At 46.8% G+C, this 21,936-nt stretch overlaps 2 protein-coding genes across 3 annotated transcripts; both read left to right on the forward strand.

Moving 5' to 3' along the window:
- The first annotated feature begins 2,193 nt into the window (after window positions 1-2,193).
- Window positions 2,194-18,198, forward strand: NSUN4 (NOP2/Sun RNA methyltransferase 4). Of its 2 annotated transcripts, none has more exons than XM_025912093.2 (6): window positions 2,194-2,336; window positions 6,784-7,127; window positions 11,319-11,473; window positions 14,674-14,834; window positions 16,005-16,129; window positions 16,717-18,198. In XM_025912093.2, exons 1-6 carry the CDS (start codon window positions 2,244-2,246, stop codon window positions 16,991-16,993), a joined length of 1,155 nt encoding a protein of 384 aa, XP_025767878.1. In that variant the 5' UTR covers window positions 2,194-2,243; the 3' UTR covers window positions 16,994-18,198. The 2 variants fall into 2 exon arrangements, with proteins under 2 accessions (XP_025767878.1, XP_086572968.1); XM_086716842.1 differs by lacking the exon at window positions 2,194-2,336 and adding an exon at window positions 5,884-6,011.
- LOC147577988 (sperm head and tail associated protein-like) lies at window positions 2,442-5,668 on the forward strand. Its single transcript, XM_086716841.1, has one exon. The coding sequence runs from the start codon at window positions 2,588-2,590 to the stop codon at window positions 5,666-5,668; it is 3,081 nt and encodes a 1,026-aa protein (XP_086572967.1). The 5' UTR covers window positions 2,442-2,587.
- Window positions 18,199-21,936: the final 3,738 nt, after the last annotated feature.

Here is a 21,936-nt window from a genome sequence, read left to right on the forward strand (position 1 = left end):
TATCAGCAAATTCATTTCAGCATTCCTTTGATAATCTAAATATCTGAAACTCAAATTCTCATTTGCACAAATCTTACCATCTAACTGGTTCCCTCATTATTTAGGATAATAACGGAGGAGTAGTTTATTATGATGAATAAAATCTTTGGCCTGCACTCACTTTATCTTTGTGTAAGAATTATGTTTCCCACCTTTTGCAAATTGTAATTTAGCAGACTATATGAAAAAATACAGAAGTTATAAGAATAAAGGCAGGTTAAGAGGACAGTTATTAACTGGTGGTGTAGCATGTACTAGTTTAGATAGATAGGGCCAATCAATCAATTCTCTCTTAATCACAAGTGGAATCAATCCTTTTCCTTTTAAAAAAAAAAAATGTTTATTTATTTTACTTGTGTGTGTGTGTGTGTGTGTGTGAGAGAGAGAGAGAGAGAGAGAGAGAGAGAGAGAGATCACCAGCAGGGGAGGAGAAGAGAGAGGAAGACAGAGAATCCCCCAAGTGGGCTCCACACTGCCAGCACAGAGCCAGATGTGGGGCTCGAACCCACAAACCGTGAGATCATGACCTGAGCCAAAATCAAGAGTCAGGCACTTAACTGAGCTACCCAGGCGCCCGGGAATCCTTTTGTATCTTCCTTGGCACCACACTAATCCAGAACTGTCTTCTCTCATCTGATCTACCTCCCATAATCCTACCTACTCCGGTCATCAACTGTCAGATGATTTTTCTTTTTTTAGTGATAAACACAAGATTCTATTTGTGATATTTAAAGTTTTGGTAACTCCTCCTGCCCTGTAAATGTGGAAATAAAGGTGTATGTTTCTCAGTGGAATTTTATAACCCACATCAAGAAGAATATAGTTTGAGCAAAGGTAAAAAATTCCCTCATTCATATGTAGCTTTGGCAGTTCACAATCCATAAAATACTGGAAAAGCTCAAAGTGCTACAAGGTTCTTCACTACTTCTAATTTTCTATGGTAGTGAAGAGATAGTTTGTTGTCTTAAAATTCACACTTGCTTCATCATTCCTGTAACTTCAGTAAAAATGTACCCAAACTTCCTGCCTTCTGAAAGTGATAGGACTTTTTGATGGGAGTTTGAAATGGTGGCTGATTACTTTTGAATACTTAAGCTCCACTGGCTGACAGCTCACATCTGTACTTCTGATCCACTGCCTAGAGATCAGAGTTCCCCACCAGCCCCTCCTTGGCTCTGTTAACTTGCTGGAGCAGCTCACATATTTCGGGAAACCCATTACTCACTAGATCACTGGCTTATTATAAAAGTATGTAACTCAGGTACGGTCAGATGGAGATGCACATAGGGAAAGACAGGGCGCTTCCGTGCTGTCTCCCAGCACCTCCGTGTATTCACCAACCAGTAAGCTCCCAGATGATCATTTTAAAAACACTTATCTGAGGGGACACCTGGGTGGCTCAGTCGGTTAAGCGACTGTCTCTTGGTCTCTTGATTTCGGCTCACGTCTCACGGTTGGTGAGATCTCAAGCCCCGTGTGGGGCTTCACGCTGTCAGCGCCAGCGCCTGCTTGGGATTCTCTTTTTGTCCCTCTCTCTGCCCCTCCCTCATGCTCTCTCTTTCAAAATAAATAAACTTTAAAAAACAAAACAAAACAAAACAAAACCCACCTATCTGATCACGTCCTTCCTTTCTACCGTCTCCCTATGAGGGGGTCAAGTTTTGTGGGACCTACAGCTTACAGAATCCGAGAGGTCCTCTTCAAGAAAAACAATACAAAATTAGGTACAGGGTCTTGCAAGGGGCACTGCAAATGGCAAGTTCTGAAATTTCAAGCTTGGTTAGCTTCAGTATAAATCTGCCTCTGCCCACAAATCTGGCCTCATTTTTCTCTACCTCAGGATCTTTCCTCGTGCAACTTCTGCCTAGAAGGCCCTTCCCGCCCCCATTCGCCAACTGCCACCTCCCGGTTTTCTCTGATCCCCCAGCTGGGCTAGGAGCCTTTACGGAGTCTTTCCCAATGCTCCAAGCACCCAGGCAGAGACGCCATTCCGTGCGAATGGTTGCTCTTTCCCAGAACCCGCAGAAAATCCCTGGAGGAGCGGGGCTCGGTTTGCACCTGAGCTGTAAAGGTGTGCTGAGCCCCGAACCTGAGGCCGCCGGAATTCCCTCCTGTTCTCGTCTAGAGTGGCGCCCCCACCTCCCCGGAACCCGCGGGTCGGCCCTTGCGGTTCCGGGCGGAATGACTCGGCGGTGCACGCTGATATGGCTGCGCTGGTAGTGAGGGGTGTGCCGGGCGTGCTGAAGCGTGCGCACTTCGCGACCATCCCGCGGAGACATCGACATAAGAAGAAATGGGTAAGGTCCAGCCGCTGGCCCACGAGGAAACAGTGACAGCGGTCTTTTGCCGCCTCCCCTCGGGAAACTTCTCTAGCCCTGCCACCTCCCGCCACTGTCGGATAGGTTCACTACTCCAGCCCCTCCGGAAGGCCCTTAGCCTCTTTTCCCCGCCCCTCAGGGGCCGTCTCTAGGCTCCTCCCTCTCGCCTCTGTTACGTCATCGCCTCTATCTGCCCTGTTGTTTCGTCACAAATCTTCGGCTGTTTTAGTATGTCCGCTGTACCCCGACTCCGCCCCCCTAAGTTACGCCATCACCTCCGCCCTCATTCTTTCAGTTATGTCACCACCACGTATTGCCCTGCTGTTGGTTACTTTCCCCTTGGCCCCCACTATCCCTTACACTTCCCTTCCTCCCTCTTCCCCGCCCTCCCCTTCTTTCCTACCCCGCCCCCTTTCATCCCTCCCTGCATGACCTCGTCTCCGCCTTTCCTCCTAGAACTTTCGGCCCGGCCGCCCTCACCCCTTGAAAAATGTCTTAGCGACAACCCCTTCCTTCCTGGGTCTCCGCCGCCCACTGGGAAAGGATTCAACCCTGTCCTCACCCTCGAGGTGCCTCTGGCGTCCAGGAAAGGTTACAGCGATCACCCTGCCCACACTTCTGGCCTTTACCCAGACCCAGGCAAAGGATGCAGCGACTCTCCTCAGCCCCTGGAATCTCCTCACCTCTCCAGAGACCCTTTCTCTGGCCTCAGCTGTAGCCCTGGAATTTCTTCCATAACCGCCACGCCCGCCTCCCTACCCCCTCCGGTTCCCTCCCCGCCCCCACCGTCCCCTTCCCCACCTCCACAGCCTCCCCTGCGCCCTGGGAGATGTTCTTTTGAACCCTGTTATCCACTCCTTGGAAGGCCTTACTGCCGTGAGCCTATTATCTCGGGTTCGCCCCCTTCGAGCCCTTGTTTTGACCGGCGCAGCCTTCTGGGGTCACCCTCTGTTCGTCCACGGAGCCCTTATTGCAGCTGGATCAGTCCCCTGAGAACACCGAGTCCCTGTCCCCGAAGCCCTTACACTGACCAGCAGACTTACCTGTGTTACTGTGGATACCCTTCAGCCCTGGTAACCAGCCCTGTGACTTCCCCTCCTCTTCCTCATCGGCCCTCAGGAACCAGCCCAGTGACTTCTCCCACCCTCCCTCGTGCGCCATTGGAAACTGGCCCAGTGACTCCACCTTCTGTCACTCATCAGCACCCAGGAACAGATCCCATGATTTCACCTTCCACCGGTCCTGGATCCCAGGGAACTTGCCCCATCATGTCACCTTCTCTTACTCATAGGCCCCTGAGAACTACCCCCATTAGGTCACCTCCTCTTGCTCACCGGCCCCCGGCACCTAGACTTCTAGCTTCCCCACTCCTTTCTCACAAGGTTTTGGAAACTGGGATCTCCCCTCTGCTCTCTCCCTGGTCCTCAGGGAGAAGTTATAATGACCCTCCTCTTTCTCCAGCATCTTCCCCACCCACTGGCAGCTTTTACCATGTCCACCTTAAGCCTCCAGACTCTTGTGAGCCTAAACCACAGCTTGACCTGCCCCTTAGGAAAAATTTCTGTGGCTCCCCACTTTCTTCTCAGGCAGGTACATCTGGCTCTCCCAGCTCACCTCAGGAGAGCTCTTATCACTGTTCCCATTTCTCTCCAGAGGCCCATGTACCTGCCCCCGGTAGCCCTTATTGTGCCATCCGCCTATCCCCTAAGAGTACTGGTTCTCTTTGCTCACCCCCGTCCCAGGCTCCCATAAAGCCTTGCTTGGAGTCCATTTTAACCTGGGAGATTAGTGGGAACTCTTACCTCTTGGTAGAGCCAGGCACCCCGATTTCTTGTGCCCCCTGTGCTCCCTGTCCTCCCTGTCCTCCTTGTCCTCCTTGTCCCCCTTGTCCCCCTTGTCCCCCCTGTCCCCAGGAACCACCTCTTCCCCTCTCCTCTTGCTGTCCTTATACTGTCTTCTCCTTCCCTTCACCCCTGGGCAACCAGTTTATATCTCCATCCCAGTCACCCCCCCGCGGAAGCTGTAATGAACCCCCTCTCCCTACCCCAGTTTGCCCCCAAGTGAAGTCCCCCAAATCCTCAGAGTTAAAACAACCATGTGCTCTCCACAGATGTCGCTCCCTGGTCATCCCTCTCCAGCACACTCCTTTTGACCAGCCCAGGGCCCCTAAGGCCAGCGCCTCCCCTCCACCACCGTCCTGCCCTTCTGGTCCTTCTTGTATGGTGACATCCGTTACCACTTGCTCAAATCCCTGCCCCAAAGAAATTCCCCAAGGAACTACCTTACCTACTGTGATCCCTAGGACCCTCAAACCTGTTATCCCCACTTGTCTTGCCCTTCGCCTTCCTTTTGGTACTGTCTCAACCAATAGTTATGCTCAGAGCAGCCCCCATGGATTCTCCATAGGACCCCCATGCAGTACCCATATATATTCTGTGGTTTCCTCGACCCCTGATCCCTGCCCACTCCTTGCTTCCCTCAGTCAATCCATTTGCCCCTCTCAGTGTCATAAACTGCCCATGGTGCCCCCCTGTGGCATCTATAGCACTTCTAGGGGCCCAGCCCAACCTTATCGCCAGCCTGTGGCACCTCCTTGTTCCACCCACATCTATTCTTTTATCCCTTTGAGAACACCCTTTGATCCTCAAAGTTTACCCATTGGCCCCCAAACCCGGTGCCACCCCGATACTATGCCCTGTGGCTTCCACGTCTACTCTGTGGCTCCTCGAGTCTCCTGCAAAGAGTGCCCCCAGGTTCCCTTCGGCTGTCCTTTGCCTTCATCCAAGACTTCCAGCTGTAGCACTAATGTCAGCCGTAGCTTAACTGTTATTAGTGAATGCCAGAGCAGTGACAGCCAGAGCAAGAGTTCCCGCCAAAGCAGAAGTCAGATCCAGAATGAGAATACCCACCACCCCTGCAGAAGTCGAAGTCAGAGCAAGAGTCTCCATCTTCACAGAAGTCAGAGTCGGAACAAGAGTCCTAGTCGAAAGAGAAGTCGGAGCCGGAGCAATAGTTCCCACCAAAGCATAAATCAGGATAAGAGCGAGTGTCATAGCAGAAATCAGGGCCAGAGTGAGAGCTCTCCATGTAGCAAAAGTCAGGGCCAAATCAAGAGTGACCTCCATGGCAAAAGTCGGAGCCGAAGCAAGAGTTCCTGCCATGGCAAAAGGCAAGGCAAGAGCAAGAGTCCCTCCCACAGCAGGAGCCGGAGCAAGAGTCCCTGTCCCAGCAAAAGTCGTGGCCAGAGTGAGAGTCCCCACCATAGCAGAAGTCATGGTGGGAGCAAGAGTCCTCGCCATAGCAAGAAATGAGGGCCAGAGGAAGAGTTCTGACCAAATCAAAAATGCAGACCAGAGCAAAATTCATAGACAATAACAGGACTGCCAGCCATAGCAAGTGCCCAGCTGTGGCAACGTGGATCGACCTGAGGACTCCTCAGCTGAGGTCTTCATTTTCCTCGTAATCTGTGTTTATGCTCTGCAAGGTTGACTCATGTCTCTCTCTGCTACCCCCATAGAAGTCCCCATTTTGGCTCACACCTCAAGGTTTCTGTGAGCTCCCTTTATCCCATGTTCCTGGGGTATAAGAACTCCCCGAATGACCCTCAACCCTGTGATTCTGAGCATTATGGTGTCAGCCACTGCATGCCATTAGGTAAGTTACCTTATACCTGTCCATCGAATGTGGAGGGTTGATATTTTTTTGTATCCCACCGAGCTATCTGTTGTGGTGCTCACATAAGCTAGGAGACCAGAAAATGCTTTAGAAGATGGAAGGACTGTTCAGAGAGAAAGCGTCTTTTGTTTTTTTTTTTTTTTTTTTTTTTTAACGTTTATTTATTTTTGAGACAGAGAGAGACACAGCATGAATGGGGGAGGGGCAGAGAGAGAGGGAAACACAGAATCGGAAGCAGGCTCCAGGCTCCGAGCCATCAGCCCAGAGCCCGACGCGGGGCTCGAACCCGTGGACTGCGAGATCGTGACCTGAGCCGAAGTCGGACGCCCAACCGACTGAGCCACCCAGGCGCCCCGCGTCTTTTGTTTTTAAGGCTGAAGCTTCCCGGGGCCTTCATAGATTCTTCCAACCTTCGGTAGGCCCCCCTCAAGAGTCCTATCCTGAGCTGCCATTTTCTTAAGTTCTTCTTACTCCCAGGCCTGAGGGAGTGCCCCGCGCCTTTCTTGGTGACCCCACCTGCTGTTGTGAGAGCTACAGCTTGCTTTCTCTCACAACACTGACACAGAAGGGCCGACTCCCTACTACTTTTCTCTCTCGCACTTCTCTTCTGGCTGGCAGAGGTAGGATGCAAAGGCAGGAGTGGGCACTAGCTGGAACCATGTTGGCTGCAGGGCTCTGAGGTATTGGTGAGGTTAGGTGGGAGGGGAGAGGCAAGGCTGGAAGACCAATAAGGCTGTTCTTTTCCTTTTAGGCTGCCACAGAGCCCAAATTTCCTGCCACTCAACTGGCTCTGCAGAATTTTGACATGACCTACAGTGTGCAATTTGGTGATCTTTGGCCATCCATCCGGGTCAGTCTCCTTTCAGAGCAGAAGTATGGTGCACTGGTCAATAACTTTGCTGCCTGGGATCATGTGAGTGGAAAGCTGGAGAAGCTGAGTGCCAGGGACTTTGTGAATGACTCCATCTCCCATGGGGAACTGGAGCCTGAGAGTGGCCAAACTACAACTCCATCCCTAGCCTCTGGGACCTGCAGCCCGAACCTTCGATGCTTCACTTTCACCAGAGGGGATGTCAGCCGGTTCCCCCCTGCCAGGTAGGATCTGGAGTCATGGCTAGGGCCATCCTGAGTGTCTACAGGAAGTAGACAGCAGGAGACCCAGCTTTTGTCCCATTTAATGAGGATCCTAATATTGCTAATATTTACTGAGTGCTTATACATGCTAGGTGTTTTTCTAAGTGTTGTGTGTGCATTATCCATGATCTTCTTTTGTTCTGTCAACAGCACTCTGAGGTAGGTAATATTATTGTTCCTCTTTTATATTTGAGGAGACTGAGGTGCAGAGAAGTTGCTTGCTTTAGGTTCCTTGGATAACAGGTGATGCAGCTAGGACTTAGACCCAGGCAGTTTGACCCCAAAACCTGCACTTTGAACCTGCTCTTCTCCGCTACCTCCCATCGAAGAGTGCTCTAACTTGAGCACTTAACACCCTCCACAGTTAAAGTGTGTATTATTTATAAGGGCTTTCTCATTTTGCCCTCACAGCCACCCATCCAAGTGAGTGGGACAGGTACACTCATGGTACCAAAGAACAAGTGGGACTTGCTAGGGACGCCAAGTACCAGAGGGGCGTGGTGGTGAGGGGACTCCTGGTCTTCTGATCCAGTGCTCAGATTTATATAAAGTTGGATGAAAAAGACTCTTGCGATCAAATGCTACATTGTGCTTTAGAAACTGAGAAAACAAGAGCTCAATGTTAAGTTGTAGGATATGGGAATTGATCTTTGAAGGACTGATTCACTCATTCAGTAAATAGTTATTGTCTACCAAATGCCAGGCCTTCTTAAGTGCCTGGGTTACAGGTGCAAAAGCCCTCATTGACCTTACAGTCTAATGAGGAAGATAAGTATTGAGAAACTATTTACAATTGTGATAAGTGCCACAAAAGAAAAGTACAAGGTGCTATGAGGTATTATAACTAGGAGATCTAATGCAGTCTTTTCTGAGGAAGTGAAATTTAAGCTTAGACCTGAAAATGAGTAGGTATTACAGCTGGTGGCATGGGGGTGGGGGTGGGGGTGGGAGTGACAGGCCAAAAAAGCTGGCAGGAGCCAAATTTTGAAAGTCTAAGCCATGAGCGATTTTGGACTTTTTCTCTAAAAGGAAGAGGGAGCCATGAAAAGTGTTAAGGTGGGGAATGACATAACCAGATTTGAATTTTTGAGATATTTTTCTGGCTGCTATGTAGAAAACAAATTGAAGAGGGGCGAGGCTATGTATCAAATATGAAATAGGGAAGTAAATTAGGAAGCTTTTGCAATAGCTCTAGCTGCTGGCTTGAGGGAGGGCTACATGCTTAGTAAAGCTAGAAGGTAAGGCTGGAAGAGTATGTGGGGGGCCATGTATGGGAATCTTGAATGCCAGGAGCTTATAGGTTGGGAGAAGGGGATTTTTCTGATGGCCCAGGATTGCTTATAAATGGCTAGACCTGCCAGGGCTGAATGGCTTCAGACGATGCACTCTTTAGTACATATTGCTGTAAATTGCCAAGATCTGTTCTAGAGAACTGGTGGAAAGGGTTTCTAAGTAGGGGAAAGGCAATAATGCACAGTGGTTATAAGCATGGGCTTTGGAGTCAAGAAAACCTAGATTTGGATTCTACCTTCATTACTTATTGGACATTAGCTTTGAATAACTGACTCTTGGTTTCCTTTCCTGGAAAATAATCTGGAAAATGATGGTATTGGTACTATAGCTCATTGTGTGGCAGCTGCTATTCTAAGCACTTGACTTCTATTAATTCCTTTCATTTTCACAATAATCCTATATGGCACGTACTCTTATTACAGATGAGGAAACTGATGCACAGAGAAATTGAGTCATTTGCTAAAGGCACACAATTGTTGAGCACCTGGGCTGGATTTGAGATGCAGCCAGTGTGGCTCTGGATCCTGGGTTCTGCTGCATCACAGGGCTGTGGTGAGGCCTGAATGGAGTGATGTATATGAGACACCTAGTGTAGTACCTGCGGTAGAGCACTCCTAAACAGTATCTCTTACTGTCTGTGTCATTCTCATCGAAGTTATGCTTCAGGAGGATCACTGTAATAAATTGGGGTGGGAGGAAGATAGATTGGGGCAGGATTAGAGACCGGTTTGGAGGCATTGGTCTTAGGCAGAACCACAGACTAAGCAGGGTTTCCTAAGTTGCCTAGGGTGCTTGGCTTCTATTCAGTGAGGTTTGGGTTTCCTTCTCATCTTGATAGGCTCCCTATAAATCAAGGGAATCTTAACCTCTCAGGAGGTCAAGGATGTATTTAGGGAGTCCAGGAACCTCCTGAAATTGTCTGAAAAACTGTTGTGCTTTTTGTTGTTGTTGTTGTTGTTGAAAAGAGGGACTGTAGCTTTCAGCAGATTCTCGAAACTGTCTGAACCAAAAAAAAGTTGAGTGACACTTCCAAAGGAAGGAACTGGATGAGAATGAGTTTTGTAGACCAGTGCTGGTTGATTCTCTTTTGCAGGGGCAATGGGCACACAGCTTCAGGGACAATCCAGGCATGATTTGATTTTGAAAGTATCCTATTATAGTCTGAGCCTATCTGCGAAGGTGTTACAACCTCAAGACCGGGGATTATAGCTTTTGTAGCAAACCCTCAGTGCTGCTATGTCTCATGTCTCATCACATTTTTCTCCCAGACCCTTCCTGTCAGGGCAGCAAAGGTCAGGTTTCTGTCTTCTTGAGTCTGTCCCCAATGGCTGAGCTGTGTCTCAGGCAGGGGAATGGTCTGGGAGTGACCATTAGGTTATTGTCTGTCGTCCCTCTCTCTACCCACATGGATCCTGCCTGTCTTCATGCCTCATTGGCTCTCACTTGGACTTTCATCACAGCCTCATCACTGGTGTCTGTTTCTAATGTGTTCTTTCTAGCCTACCTAGCTTTCTAAACCTCTATTTAGGTGATCATGTCATTTTCTTTACAAACTGGTAACTGCCTCCAGGTTACAGTCCAAACTCCTTAGGATAGGGTCCTAGGCTTTCTACAACCTGGCCTCTACCTGCTTTTCAACCTCAATCTCCTCCACTTTGTATTTCTGCTACTGAAGATTTCTCATTGTTTCTGAAAGGAGGTATGAGTTTGCATGCTTCTGTGCCTTCGCTTGGTCTTTTCTCTTCTCTTGGAATGCTCCTGTTTCTTCCTCCATCCCTCCCTTTCTTCACCTAATAGGGCCTATTTCTTCATCAGGCCTGACTCAGGTAACTGTGAGAGGGACAAGTGATGGCACTCTTCTCTGAACCCAGAAAGCATTTTGTATCTTAATATGTAACCCAATAAGACTGAGCTCCTATTGTATGCAAGGTGGTGTTTCAGGTGCTGAGGTTATTCCAGTGAACAAACAAAGTCTCTGCCTTTATTCTAAAGAGGGAGGAGGAGGAGAGTACACACACACACACACCCCTGTACATATAAAGTGAACAATAAGTGCCTTAAAGAAAAGTAGTGTCACATAGAGAGATAGGAAGTGATGGGCGTGGGGGAGGGGTGCTGTTTTATTTTTATTTATTTTTTAAGTTTTACTTTATTCTTTTAAAATTTATTTTGAAAGAGATAGGGAGCAAGTGGGGGAGGGACAGAGACAGAGAATCCCAAGCAGGCTCCTCACTGACAGCGCAGAGCCCGATGTGGGGCTCAAACCCACAGATGGTGAGATTGTGACCTGAGCTGAAGAGTCAGACGCTTAACCAACTGAGCTACCCGAGTACCCCTATGTATTTTTTAAATGTTTATTTATTTTTGAGAGAGAGAGAGAGAGAGCATGTGTGTGCCCATACGTGAGTGAGCGGGGGAGGGGCAGAGAAAGGGGGACAGAATCTGAAGCAGGCTCTGGGCTGACAGCAGTGAGCCTGATGCTGGGCTCAAACTCAGGAACTGTGAGATCATGACCTGAGCGGAAGTTGGTTGCTTAACTGACTAAGCCATCCAGGCACCCCTGAAGATTTTAATTTTAAGTAATCTCTGCACCCAATGTGGGGCTCAAACCGACAACCCTGTGATCAAGCGTTGCATGCTCCACCAGCTGAGCCAGTCAGGTGCCCCTTGATCTGTGTTTTAAATGGGTCACTCTGCCTGCTGTGTGGATGAATGAGTGAATAAGTGAGTGTGGGTCTTAGAAATGAGTTTTTGGTGAGTAGAACTCAGTAACCCCCGAGGGCATGGACTTGGTGGCCTTGACTTCCAGTGGGTCTCCTGACTTGGAGTTTGACTATAAGGTGGTCTCCTCTCTTGTAGGCTTGGCAGCCTGGGTGTCATGGACTACTACCTGATGGATGCTGCTTCCTTGCTGCCTGTCTTGGCCCTTGGCCTGCAGTCTGGTGACACTGTGCTTGACTTATGTGCGGCCCCTGGGGGAAAGACACTAGCACTGCTTCAGACTGGCTGTTGCCGTAAGTCAGAGGGCTGGTGTCTTGGTCAATGAGGGCTCCCTACCTCACCCAGTCAGGGGCGTACTGAATCTGATGGGATTTCAGGTCTCAAGGTCAGAGGGAGTATAGTGCTTGCTTGCTAAGGTGGAGTATTTGTGTTTGCAGCTGTCTCTCCTCTCTCTCTGTGTCAGTTGGCCAAAGAAGATTGCTGAGCAGAGCAAGGTCTCTGGAGGCAGACTAAAGTGGGGCCCTGACCAGTCTATACCTGACACTTTTACCGCTCTGTATCTGTTTACTTTGTCTCTAAGTTCCATTTCCTTAGTCTGCCAGCTAAAGCAATAAGATCTGGCTGCAGCCACCCTTTATAGCTTTATGTCATTCTTCCTCAGACTTTATATGCTTCAGCCACATCCTGCTACTCTCTGTTTCTTGAATAAGCCTCCATCTTTTGCTCATGTTCCATTTTCTCTCTAGAATACCCTCCGTCCTATCCTAGCTGGCCTGCTTACATCCTTTTAGCTTTCAAGTCCCAGCTCAAGTGTGCCACCTCCTGGAAAGTCTTCCCTCATGACCTCTAGGGGCTGGTTGCAAAGTGACGCCTCTGTCTCCTATGCTCCCTTACCATGGGCAGTATCCTAGCAACTGTTAGCACATTAGCCTTGCATCAGAGCTTTACCGGGTATGCATCTTCTCCCTCTTCAAGATTATGAATTCCCTGGGGATAGGCCCAAGTCTAATCGCAGTAGTGCAGCCACCAGCCTGGGCTATGTGTACCATAAGAGTTCACTTCAGCCATCTACTGGCTGACATCCTGCCTTAAAACAGGCAACACTTTTTCCTTGGGGATTTGAGAAATACCCAGAGCAGGACTGTGGTTTTTCCACTCACCCTGCCAGGTTTCTCTTGCCTTGTGCCCTAGCCTTTTTGTTGGACCTGGGCCCTTCTCTTCAGTTCTTGTCAGCCAACTTGCATAGTTGGGGTTAGCTTCCAGTCATGTGGTAGACCCTATGGGTGATTGAGCAAGGTTGCACATTTGATCTTACCTCCTGGAAGTGCAGAGGGAGAGGAGAAAAAGTGTTGATATGGTTTAATGAGTCCAGTGCAGGAGATCCCAGCCTCTGTGCTGGGCTGTGCTGATCTGACTGACTGCTGTAGGAATCCATCAGAAAGGGGATGAATGAAGTAGGGTTACTTGGAAGAAGAGGAACTTGAACTAAGAGGCGGGAGAAGGGCCAAGGAGAAGTAACTGAGAGTTGCTTTTCTAAGGTGTACTAAATTACCAGCACCTTACCCCCATCCTGGCCCCTCACCAAAGTGAGTCCTTGATTCCAGTCGACAAAGGCAATTTCGAGTTTACCTAGTCTAGCCCTCATATTTTACAGAGGAGGAAATTGAGTCCTGAAGAGATGAAATAACTTAACTTTCACCTGAGTTGGAGATAGAGCCAGAACTGGAACCCAGCTTTTTCTGTTCTTAGTTCCTGGCCTTCTGCAAATTCCTCCTGAGCAGAGAATCCAATTTTTACTTCTTTGAGTGCCCTCAAAAATTGGGACTCTATGTGTTTGTGGGAACACTAAGCTTGTTCATGGGAGTGACCAGTCCCAGTGGATAAGGTATATACTCTCTAGTTCTTCACCGCAGCTCCTGCCTCCTTTTCATTCCTTGACTCTGAGGCCAGGTATCAGTCATCATTTGTTATCAAGCTTACAGTAATATTTTTTCTTATAGGAGATCTAAGAACAAAGTAATTAAGCTCTTTATTTTTCTTTTTTAATTTTATTTATTTATTTTGAGAAAGAGAGAAAGAGCACGAGCGGGGAGGGGCAGAGAGAGAGGGAGAGACAGAATCCCAAGCAGGCTCTGTGGTGTCAGCACAGAGCCCGACATGGGGCTTGAACTCACAAACCATGAGATCATGACCTCAGCTGAAACCAAGAGTTGGACGCTTAACCGACTGAGCCACCCAGGTGCCCCAAAGTGAGCTCTTTTTTGTTTTGTTTTGTTTAATTTTTTTTTTAACGTTTATTTATTTTTGAGACAGAGAGAGACAGAGCATGAACGGGGGAGGGTCAGAGAGAGAGGGAGACACAGAATCCGAAACAGGCTCCAGGCTCTGAGCTGTCAGCACAGAGCCCAACGCGGGGCTCGAACTCACGCACTGCGAGATCATGACCTGAGCCGAAGTTGGCCGCTTAACCGACTGGGCCACCCAGGTGCCCCAGTGAGCTCTTTTTTGAATTCACACCTGTCACAAAAGGGAAAGTGAAAGACAGATGGTAAGTTAATTAGGATTAGGTTTGGTCATATAAAACAGAAAATCAACAAATTGGCTTAAAGAAGTTTATTTCTCTCTTACATAAGAGAACTGGGATATCAGCAGTCCGGGGCTGGTATGGAGTCTACACAGTCTTAGGGACTTGGGCTCCTTTTTTCTTTTTGCAACCTATTTTATTTCTGGCTTCCATCGTCAGGATTGCCTCATGGCTCAAGATGGCTCCTAGAACTCCAGTTATCACATTCAAGTTCAAGACAGGAAGAAAAGATTGGGTAAAAGGGGCACATCTAATTGCATTAACTTCTTTTGAACATCTCCCCAGAAATCCCACACGATAATTATGCCTGTAACTCATTGATCAAAACTTAGCCATATAGTCATACTTAGTTATAAAAGGAGGCTGGGAAATGGGGCACATCGCTCCCCTCTACCTCAAATAAAACTGGAGTTCTATTAATAAGGAATGGGAAGAGAATATATTTTTGGTAAATAATGTATAGCATCTGCCAAAGATGTAGAGAGAGACACGTGATTCAAGAAAAGTAGGAGAGAGCATATTTGTTTAGAAATATTCATACTTGGTCTGCTTTATTTATTTACATATCCTTTCTGGCTGGTGTAAGTGTTTGCCTTTGCAACTCCTGCTCTCGAGTGTCTAGGACTGTGCCATGCACATAGTAAACGTTTCTTCTCCACTTGCCCCTGCCCCTGCCCCTGGGGCCTGCATTGATTGGCTGTGCCTGAGAATTGGTCTGATTCTCCATCAGCACCATTGCTGGTGTGATGTTTTGTTAGGCGATGGCTTTGAAGTTTCTTTATTCTCACAGGCATTTTAATGTCCAGACTACCCACAGCCATCTATAGATTAGTGCAATCCCTATCAAGTTTCCGATGGTATTTGTTTTTCAGAATTAGAAAAACAATGCTAAAATTTATATTCCCACAGGCAATCTCGCTGCCAATGATCTGTCCACTTCTCGAACAGTCAGACTACAGAAGGTTCTTCACAGCTATGTGCCTCAAGATATCAGGGATAGGAATCGAGTTCGAGTCACCTCATGGGATGGCAGGAAGTGGGGAGAACTGGAGGGGGACACCTATGACCGGGTGAGTGATTCCTGACCTGAGACATCGAGCTAGTAGAATCTGGCCTTCCCATCTCAGCTTCAGACCCTGAGTGAGTAAGATCCAGCCCTCCATATTTGGGGATGTAGGGCCATTTCTGGACCTCACCAGCTCTCCGTGGGTGATTGAGAGAACACAGCCTTCTTCACAGTCATCAGTAGTGTCTTCATTGGAGACAATTAACAGGAAAGAGTTTGAACCTGACTTAGTGGGAAAAGGGTTATTTCTCAAGTAAAATTCACAGCTCTCTTCCATAGATGAATTTTTTTTTTTTTTTGGAAACATAATTATAGGACTTTTTCTTTTGTTTTAATTTTTGTTTTTGTCTCTTGTGCCTAGCACAGAGTATAGGCTCTTAGTAAATGAATGGATGATTTTATATTTCTTACTTTAAAACTTTCCATATTGGATATGATGTTTCAGCATAAAATAATTTTGAATCCTGATCCTGTTATTCAGTATATTAGCTACCTTCTGGGCATTGTATCATTTTGTAAATTGGATATTTCATTCAAATAGCCAAGGACAGAGTCCTAAACCATGAAGGGCACCTGGCTGGCTCAGTCAGTAGAGCATACAACTCTCTAATTTTTTTTTTTTTAATTTATTTTTGAGACAGAGAGAGCAGGAGCATGGGAGGGGCAGAGAGCGAGGGAGACATAGAATCTGAAACAGGCTCTAGGCTCTGCGCTGACAGCACAGAGCCCAACACGGGGCTCGAACTCACGAACTGTGAGATCATGACTTGAGCCGAAGTCAGATGCTTAAGCAACTGAGCCACCCAGGCACCCCAAGAGCATGCAACTCTTGATCTCAGGGTTGTAGGTATGAGCCCCATGTTGGATGTAGTTATTACTTAAAATCTCTAAAAAAAGGGAAGGCCTTCTTTCTAGGTTGATATCAATTATTTAATTATGGTTACTTGGGTATTGGCTTTGGTTTTTTGACTAGCCATGAGTATACCTAAATATACTCTTTTCCCACTCATTATTTCCCAGTTGTCTACCAGGTTAAAGTGAGAAGCTTTGTCAGGTACTCTGCAATGGAAGGATGGGCAGAGGGAGCACTGAGTGAAACCTCTCAGAGCAAGGGCCTAAGGGAGAGGAGCCAGTAAGGAGCTCTAACACAGTACCCTTTAACACTTGTGGGTAGGTGCTGGTGGATGTGCCCTGTACCACAGACCGCCACTCCCTTCATGAGGAGGAGAACAACATCTTTCAGCGGTCGAGGAAGAAGGAGCGGCAGATGTTGCCTATGCTTCAGATGCAGCTGCTCGCGTGAGTAACAGATTTACAAAAACTGAGGACTTTGTGCCACAGTGCTCCAGGGGACCAGTCACTTGGGGAACTGCGAGCTCTTGCCAACACCATCACCCACAGAAGGGTCTTCTGATAGAGGAACTTCCAGATATGATAGGATGGCCTTTCTCTGGAACACACAAACCCTAGGTGGTAGGACACACATAGCAGGGTGGGTGGCACAGATTCATTTACGTTATCTTACCTCCACGCTAGTCTCAGTCCCAGTGAGTGGCACAAGTTTGAAAGCTTGAAAAAAGTTACTGAAGTCAAGGCTCGGTAGGGCTGGTAAGGACTCAGTGCACAGCTAGCACCAGGGTTTGGCCCATAACCAGAGTCAGAGTTCAGGGGATTGCTTCCAGAGGAGAGCCCATGGAGTAAGGTTGGGTTGCTGCTCTCTTTCGAGAACGACTTTTCTGGTGGTATCTTTGGGGGAGAGACTTCAGAAGCTAACACAGCTGTGCATCCCACAGTAGACTCCACTGTGCCTGCTTCTAGCTCCTCCTGTTGTCCTTCTGCTTCTGGGAAGCTCAGTAGTCACTGATTTTCTCTCTTTCTGGTTTCAGGGCTGGACTCCTTGCCACCAAACCAGGAGGCCACGTTGTCTATTCCACCTGCTCACTCTCACATTTACAGAACGAGTATGTGGTGCAAGGCACCATTGAGTTCCTGGCCAATCAATACAGCATCAAGGTTCAGGTGGAAGACCTGAGTCACTTCCGAAAGCTTTTCATGGACACATTTTCTTTCTTCCCATCCTGCCAGGTTGGGGAACTGGTAATCCCAAACCTCTTGGCCAATTTTGGGCCTATGTACTTTTGCAAAATGTGTAGGCTGACATAGCATCACCCGGTTCCCGAAGTCCTGGGGTAGGAAGGTAAAGGGTATACTTCCATAGGGGCACCAGAAACCAAGACCAGTGGCAAAGATGCACTCTGGGTCCTATCTCCATCATGTTCAAGTCTTTGTGTAGACAATTCTCAGCATTAGAAAGTAGGAGTTTTTCTGTCCTGCTGTCCAATTATGGAGCATCAGCAGGTTTCTCACTCACTTATTGTACCCCCTTCCCCCATTTCTAAGGCTGTGCTAAAGGTTCCTGCCCGATTAGGGGCTTAGGAGGAAGAGGAGCCAGTGAGCAGGCCCACACTTTAAGCTGTAAACTTGGGGAGAAGCATTTAGCCAATAAAATTATTGAAGTTCCATAGAGCTGGGGCTGTAGTTGGGGCCTCATGTCAGTCCAAGTACTGTTAGTTCCATTTGTACCAGCTGCTGCTACTGAGCACTAGCTCCTAGGGGTCCAAAGCCCAGGAACTCAGTCTGGTTACAGACCTCTGGTTACAGAGCACCTCTCCCATTTGAAGTGAGTTTTGTGTGATCAGTCTTCAGCAGCCAATGGGCCCAAACAAGCCTTCCTAATTTCTTCAGATGGCCCATGATCTAATTTAAGGAACAAGCAACTAAAAACGTTAAGCCAATGCATGATAATCTGCTTACTTATACCGAGAAAGCTCTCCCGAGCTGCACCATGGAAGCCACTCCTCCTGCTGTCCACAGCACTGCTGCCCAAGGTGGCTGGGGAAGCTGCTTCTGCCGCAGGGCTGTGCTCCTCTTCTGTGTGTTTCTCCCATTGTTCATTCATCTAGCAAGTGTTCCTTGAGCTCCTGTGTGACACCTCAGCCAGGGAGCTGTTGGAGGTGTAGCAGTTGGGACTGTGGGAGGTGAGACCCCCTCATCCTTCTTCATGCAGCTCTCCTTTTGCTTTCTGAGCACCTCAGCAGCTCCTAGTGTCTTCTTCTGTTATGCTTTTGGTTTTGTTTTTCTTGTTCCTGGTCTGTGGCCAAGCTCTGGTTTCCATTGTTCGGCCCACCCCCAAATCCCTGAGCTCTTCCCCAGTGTCACAGGGCCTCATCTTCCAGAGTGTATGAAGTTTGGGTCGATATTACATCACTGCTGTCTGCATGCTAGTTATGTTGTTTTTGTAACTTTAACGTAAAGAAGGTAATCCTTTAATGGCAGGGATATTAAAAGTTGCTTGGTCACTTGCAAAATATTGCTTTTTTTAATTAAAATTTGTTTTTTCCTGAAAAACTGGTTCTTGTGCAGAAAAGGGAGCATAATTTCAGAATACTTATGTTCCTGGTTCTTCCCACTTTCGTTATCCCTCCTCTTCCTCTTTTTGTCACTCATTTTGTTCTTTATGCCTTTCCTGCTAATTCTTGTTTGGGTATTAGAGGTGTCAGCTGAGAAGGATTTTCGATAAGGTTAAGCCCTCTCTTTTCTTGGGATTTGCATTGTAACTGAGGGCCCTGGAAGATCTTCCAGACTCAAAATCAAGTGAAGCTAGGAAGACGGAGCTCGAGGGAGTAGGACCTTAATTAGTCTCCATATATGGTATGTGGTCCCTATCTGCTGTTTACTCTGCACTCAGTATTGGCTGAGCCTGGGAGGCCTCAGGTGCCTAAGCTTCTGCCCTACCTCCTGGGTATCCAGCCTGGTGCTAACTAAATGCTAAGCAGTGATAATTCAAGAAGAGAGGGTCTCTTGCTCCGGGAGTCCCAATCAAATTGATGATAGACTGACCCAAATAGAAAAAGCAGAGAACTACTTTGGAAAAAAGTTTGATTATCTCCTATAATTGAATATTTACTTGCCCTCCAGCCCAGTTATCTCAATACTAGGGATAAATCAAGAGAAACTCATACATGTATAATAGCAGACTTGTATAAGAATGTTTATAGCAATCCCAAAAGGAAACCCAAATGCCCATGAGCAATGGAGTGGAAAAATAAATTAGAATATTCACACAATTCACACAATATAGAATATTCACACAATATTATATGGTTGTCAAAACATGAACCACAGTGACACATAACAATATGAATGAATCTTTACAATAAAATATTAAATGAAAAAGTTTAGTCCCAAAAGATTAAATGTAGCATCATGCCCTTTTTAAAAAAAAGAAAACTGAGGGGCTTCAGTTTGATTTAGTTGATTCGGTCAGTTGAGCATCTGACTTGATTTTGGCTCAGGTCATGATCCCAGGGTTGTGGGATCGAGCTCTGCATCAGGCTCCGTGCTGAGGGTGGAGTCTGCTTGGGATTCTCTCTCTCCCCCTCTGTTCCTCTCTCTGGCTCGTGTTCTCTCTCTTCCTCTCTCAAAAATAAAATTAAAAAATAAAAAATAAATTTAAAAACTTATAAAAATTTGTTATAATTTACATACAATATAATTGATCAATTTTCAATGTACTATTTAATGAATTTTGATAATCATATAATATAATCACCATCACCATCAAAATACAGAAAATAATTTTATCTTCTAAAAAGTTTGCTTGTGCTCCTTTGCACTCAATCCCCTCCCCCTTCCTTGGCCCCAGGAAATCACTGATCTGCTTTTGTCACTATCTGCAAAACATATAGTTTTGTCTATTCTAGAATTTCCAATGTGGCATTTAAATGCTGAAGCTCCCCTGATGATTCCCAGGGTCACTTTCTTTACTGATGGTTTACAATTGGCCTAACTGGTTACATATATCTGGCTTGATTACATGGCCAGAGTAGTATAAAAACCCTTCCTGTGAACTTCTCATTTGAGCTCTCCCAAAGGCAAGGTTCCTTACACAGATCATGGTGATTCAAACATCCTTGCTAGTACTTGGTATTATAAGTTTTAAACTGTATTCTAGTGGGTTTGTCTGAGTATCTCATTGTGGTTTTAATTTGCATCTCTCCCGTGTTATTAGAGTTAAATACAACTAAGAATTTAAAAACATTTTTAAAGAACATATATACAATAAAACTATGTAAAAAGAAGTACAGAATGGTTCTCACTGTGGGATTCAGGATAATGATTCCCACAGGTAAGGTGGATACAATAGAGCTGGAGGGACCATTGTCAACTAAATTGGTTAAAAGCTATGCATAAAAGTGTTGTGTGGGGCACCTGGGTGGCTCAGTCGGTTAAGCGTCCAACTTCAGCTCAGGTCATGATCTTGCAGTCCGTGAGTTCAAGCCTCGTGTCAGGCTCTGTGCTGACAGCTCGGAGCCCAGAGCTTGCTTCAGATTCTCCCTATCTCTCTGCCCCTACCCTGCTCATACTGTCTCTCTCTCTCTCAAAATAAATAAATGTTAAAAAAAAGTGTGTTGTACATGATAAAAATGATAAAAGCAGTCATGCAAAAGGATTATGATTAATCCAATGTTGTGCACAAGATGGCCAAAAATAGGAGGGGGTACAGAACCAAGCTCGCAAACTATGAGTGCCAAATGTGACTTGATATGGGTTGTGGGAGATATCTAGAGACCAAGAAGCTTAGCGATGTTGCCTCAGTCTTGCTTGTGAGTTCTTTCTGTGTGACATAAAACAGCCCATCCTTGTCAGGGGGCCATAAATGTTGGGGCAGCCATAGGTTACATTAGAGAGATAGCTTGGGTCTGTGGTTTTCAGCTTGTTGTGGGCAGGGGTCATAAATCTATCTGAGAGACTGGTAAAAACTTTGGCATTCTCAGGGGAAACACACATTTTGCACATAATCTCAGGGGGTTGGGCATTCCCCAAAGACCATCCATAAGCCCTAAGTTAAAAACCTTTGAGAAAAAAAGTTAAAAACCAAAATCCAATTTTGGATTAGAAGGTCTCAGGATTTGATGGGGCACCTGGGTGGCTCAGTCGGTTAAGCATCCCAACTTCAGCTTATGTCACGATCTCACAGTTTGTGGGTTCAAGCTCTCCATCAGGCTCTGTGCTGACAGCTCAGAGCCTGCAGCCTGCTTCGGATTCTGTGTCTCCCTCTCTCTCTCTCTCCATCCCTCCCCCACTTGTGCCCTCTCTCCTTCTCTCTCAACAGGAAATAAATAAGCATTAAAAAATTATTTTAAAAAAAGAAGGTCTCAGAACTTGAGGGTCTTTAGAAGAGGACGGGGCGGGGGGTGGGTGGCGGGGGGCGGCAAGCAGAGTCCCAGTGGCTAACTCAAATCACTCTCCCGCCAACCTGCTTTTCTTCCCATCTGCATTCCTCATCTCCAAACATAGCACCACCATGGGCCCTGCTGCCCAAGCCAGGAACTGCAGTTACCCTTGATGCCTAATTCATAATAGCAGTGACAGTAATCACTTTTGCATTTCGAACAGTTATCTGTCCCAGGCTGATGCTAAGCATTGTTTTATAGGCATCATTGTTTCTTATCCTCACAAACCCCCTGAGAGGTACTCTTTTTAGTTCCATTTTATAGATCAGGAAACAAGCTTAGACCACTTAAGAAACTTTCCAAAAATTACACATAATCTAAAGTTTCTTTCCTGATCCCTCTATAGCAGACTGAGTTGCTCCTTCCTCTCTGCTTTCCCAGCCCTCTATATATACTATGAATGTAGTTCCTCCCATGTTTGCTTTCTCTCCTCAACCCATCCCTAGATTAGGAATTACTTGGGGTAGGAAGCCAGTATGCATCTTTGCATCCCTAATCCAGAATGCTTGATATATAATTAGGTAGTAGCACACATCAAGTATCTGTTGGGTGCTAGGCTCAATCCTAGATACTAGAGAGAGTGGTGAACAAAACAAGGTCCTTTTTCTCATGGGATATATAATCTACTGGGCAAGCTAGGCAAGTAATTACAAACGAATTTCAACTGAATGATAAGTGAGCAAAGTACTGAGAGAAGTGTAGAGTATCTTCACCCAGGAGACCTAACCTAGCCTGGAGGAAGAGAGGTTTAAACAGACCTGAGGATGAGGAGGAGTGAGCTAGGCAGCGGGGATGTGGGGCATGAGCAAG

Source organism: Puma concolor, chromosome C1 (assembly GCF_028749965.1).
Source record: "Puma concolor isolate L17-30 chromosome C1, mPumCon1.1.hap2, whole genome shotgun sequence".
Lineage (NCBI taxonomy): Eukaryota > Metazoa > Chordata > Mammalia > Carnivora > Felidae > Puma > Puma concolor.

Excerpts from the sequence above, each read along its gene's own strand:
- LOC147577988 (XM_086716841.1), top strand. The coding sequence starts at position 2,588 with ATGTCCGCTGTACCCCGACTCCGCCCCCCTAAGTTACGCCATCACCTC.
- NSUN4 (XM_025912093.2), top strand. The coding sequence starts at position 2,244 with ATGGCTGCGCTGGTAGTGAGGGGTGTGCCGGGCGTGCTGAAGCGTGCG. Across the intron at positions 2,337-6,783 it reads ATCGACATAAGAAGAAATGG|GCTGCCACAGAGCCCAAATT; the intron begins GTAAGGTCCAGC and ends TTTTCCTTTTAG. Across the intron at positions 7,128-11,318 it reads AGCCGGTTCCCCCCTGCCAG|GCTTGGCAGCCTGGGTGTCA; the intron begins GTAGGATCTGGA and ends CCTCTCTTGTAG.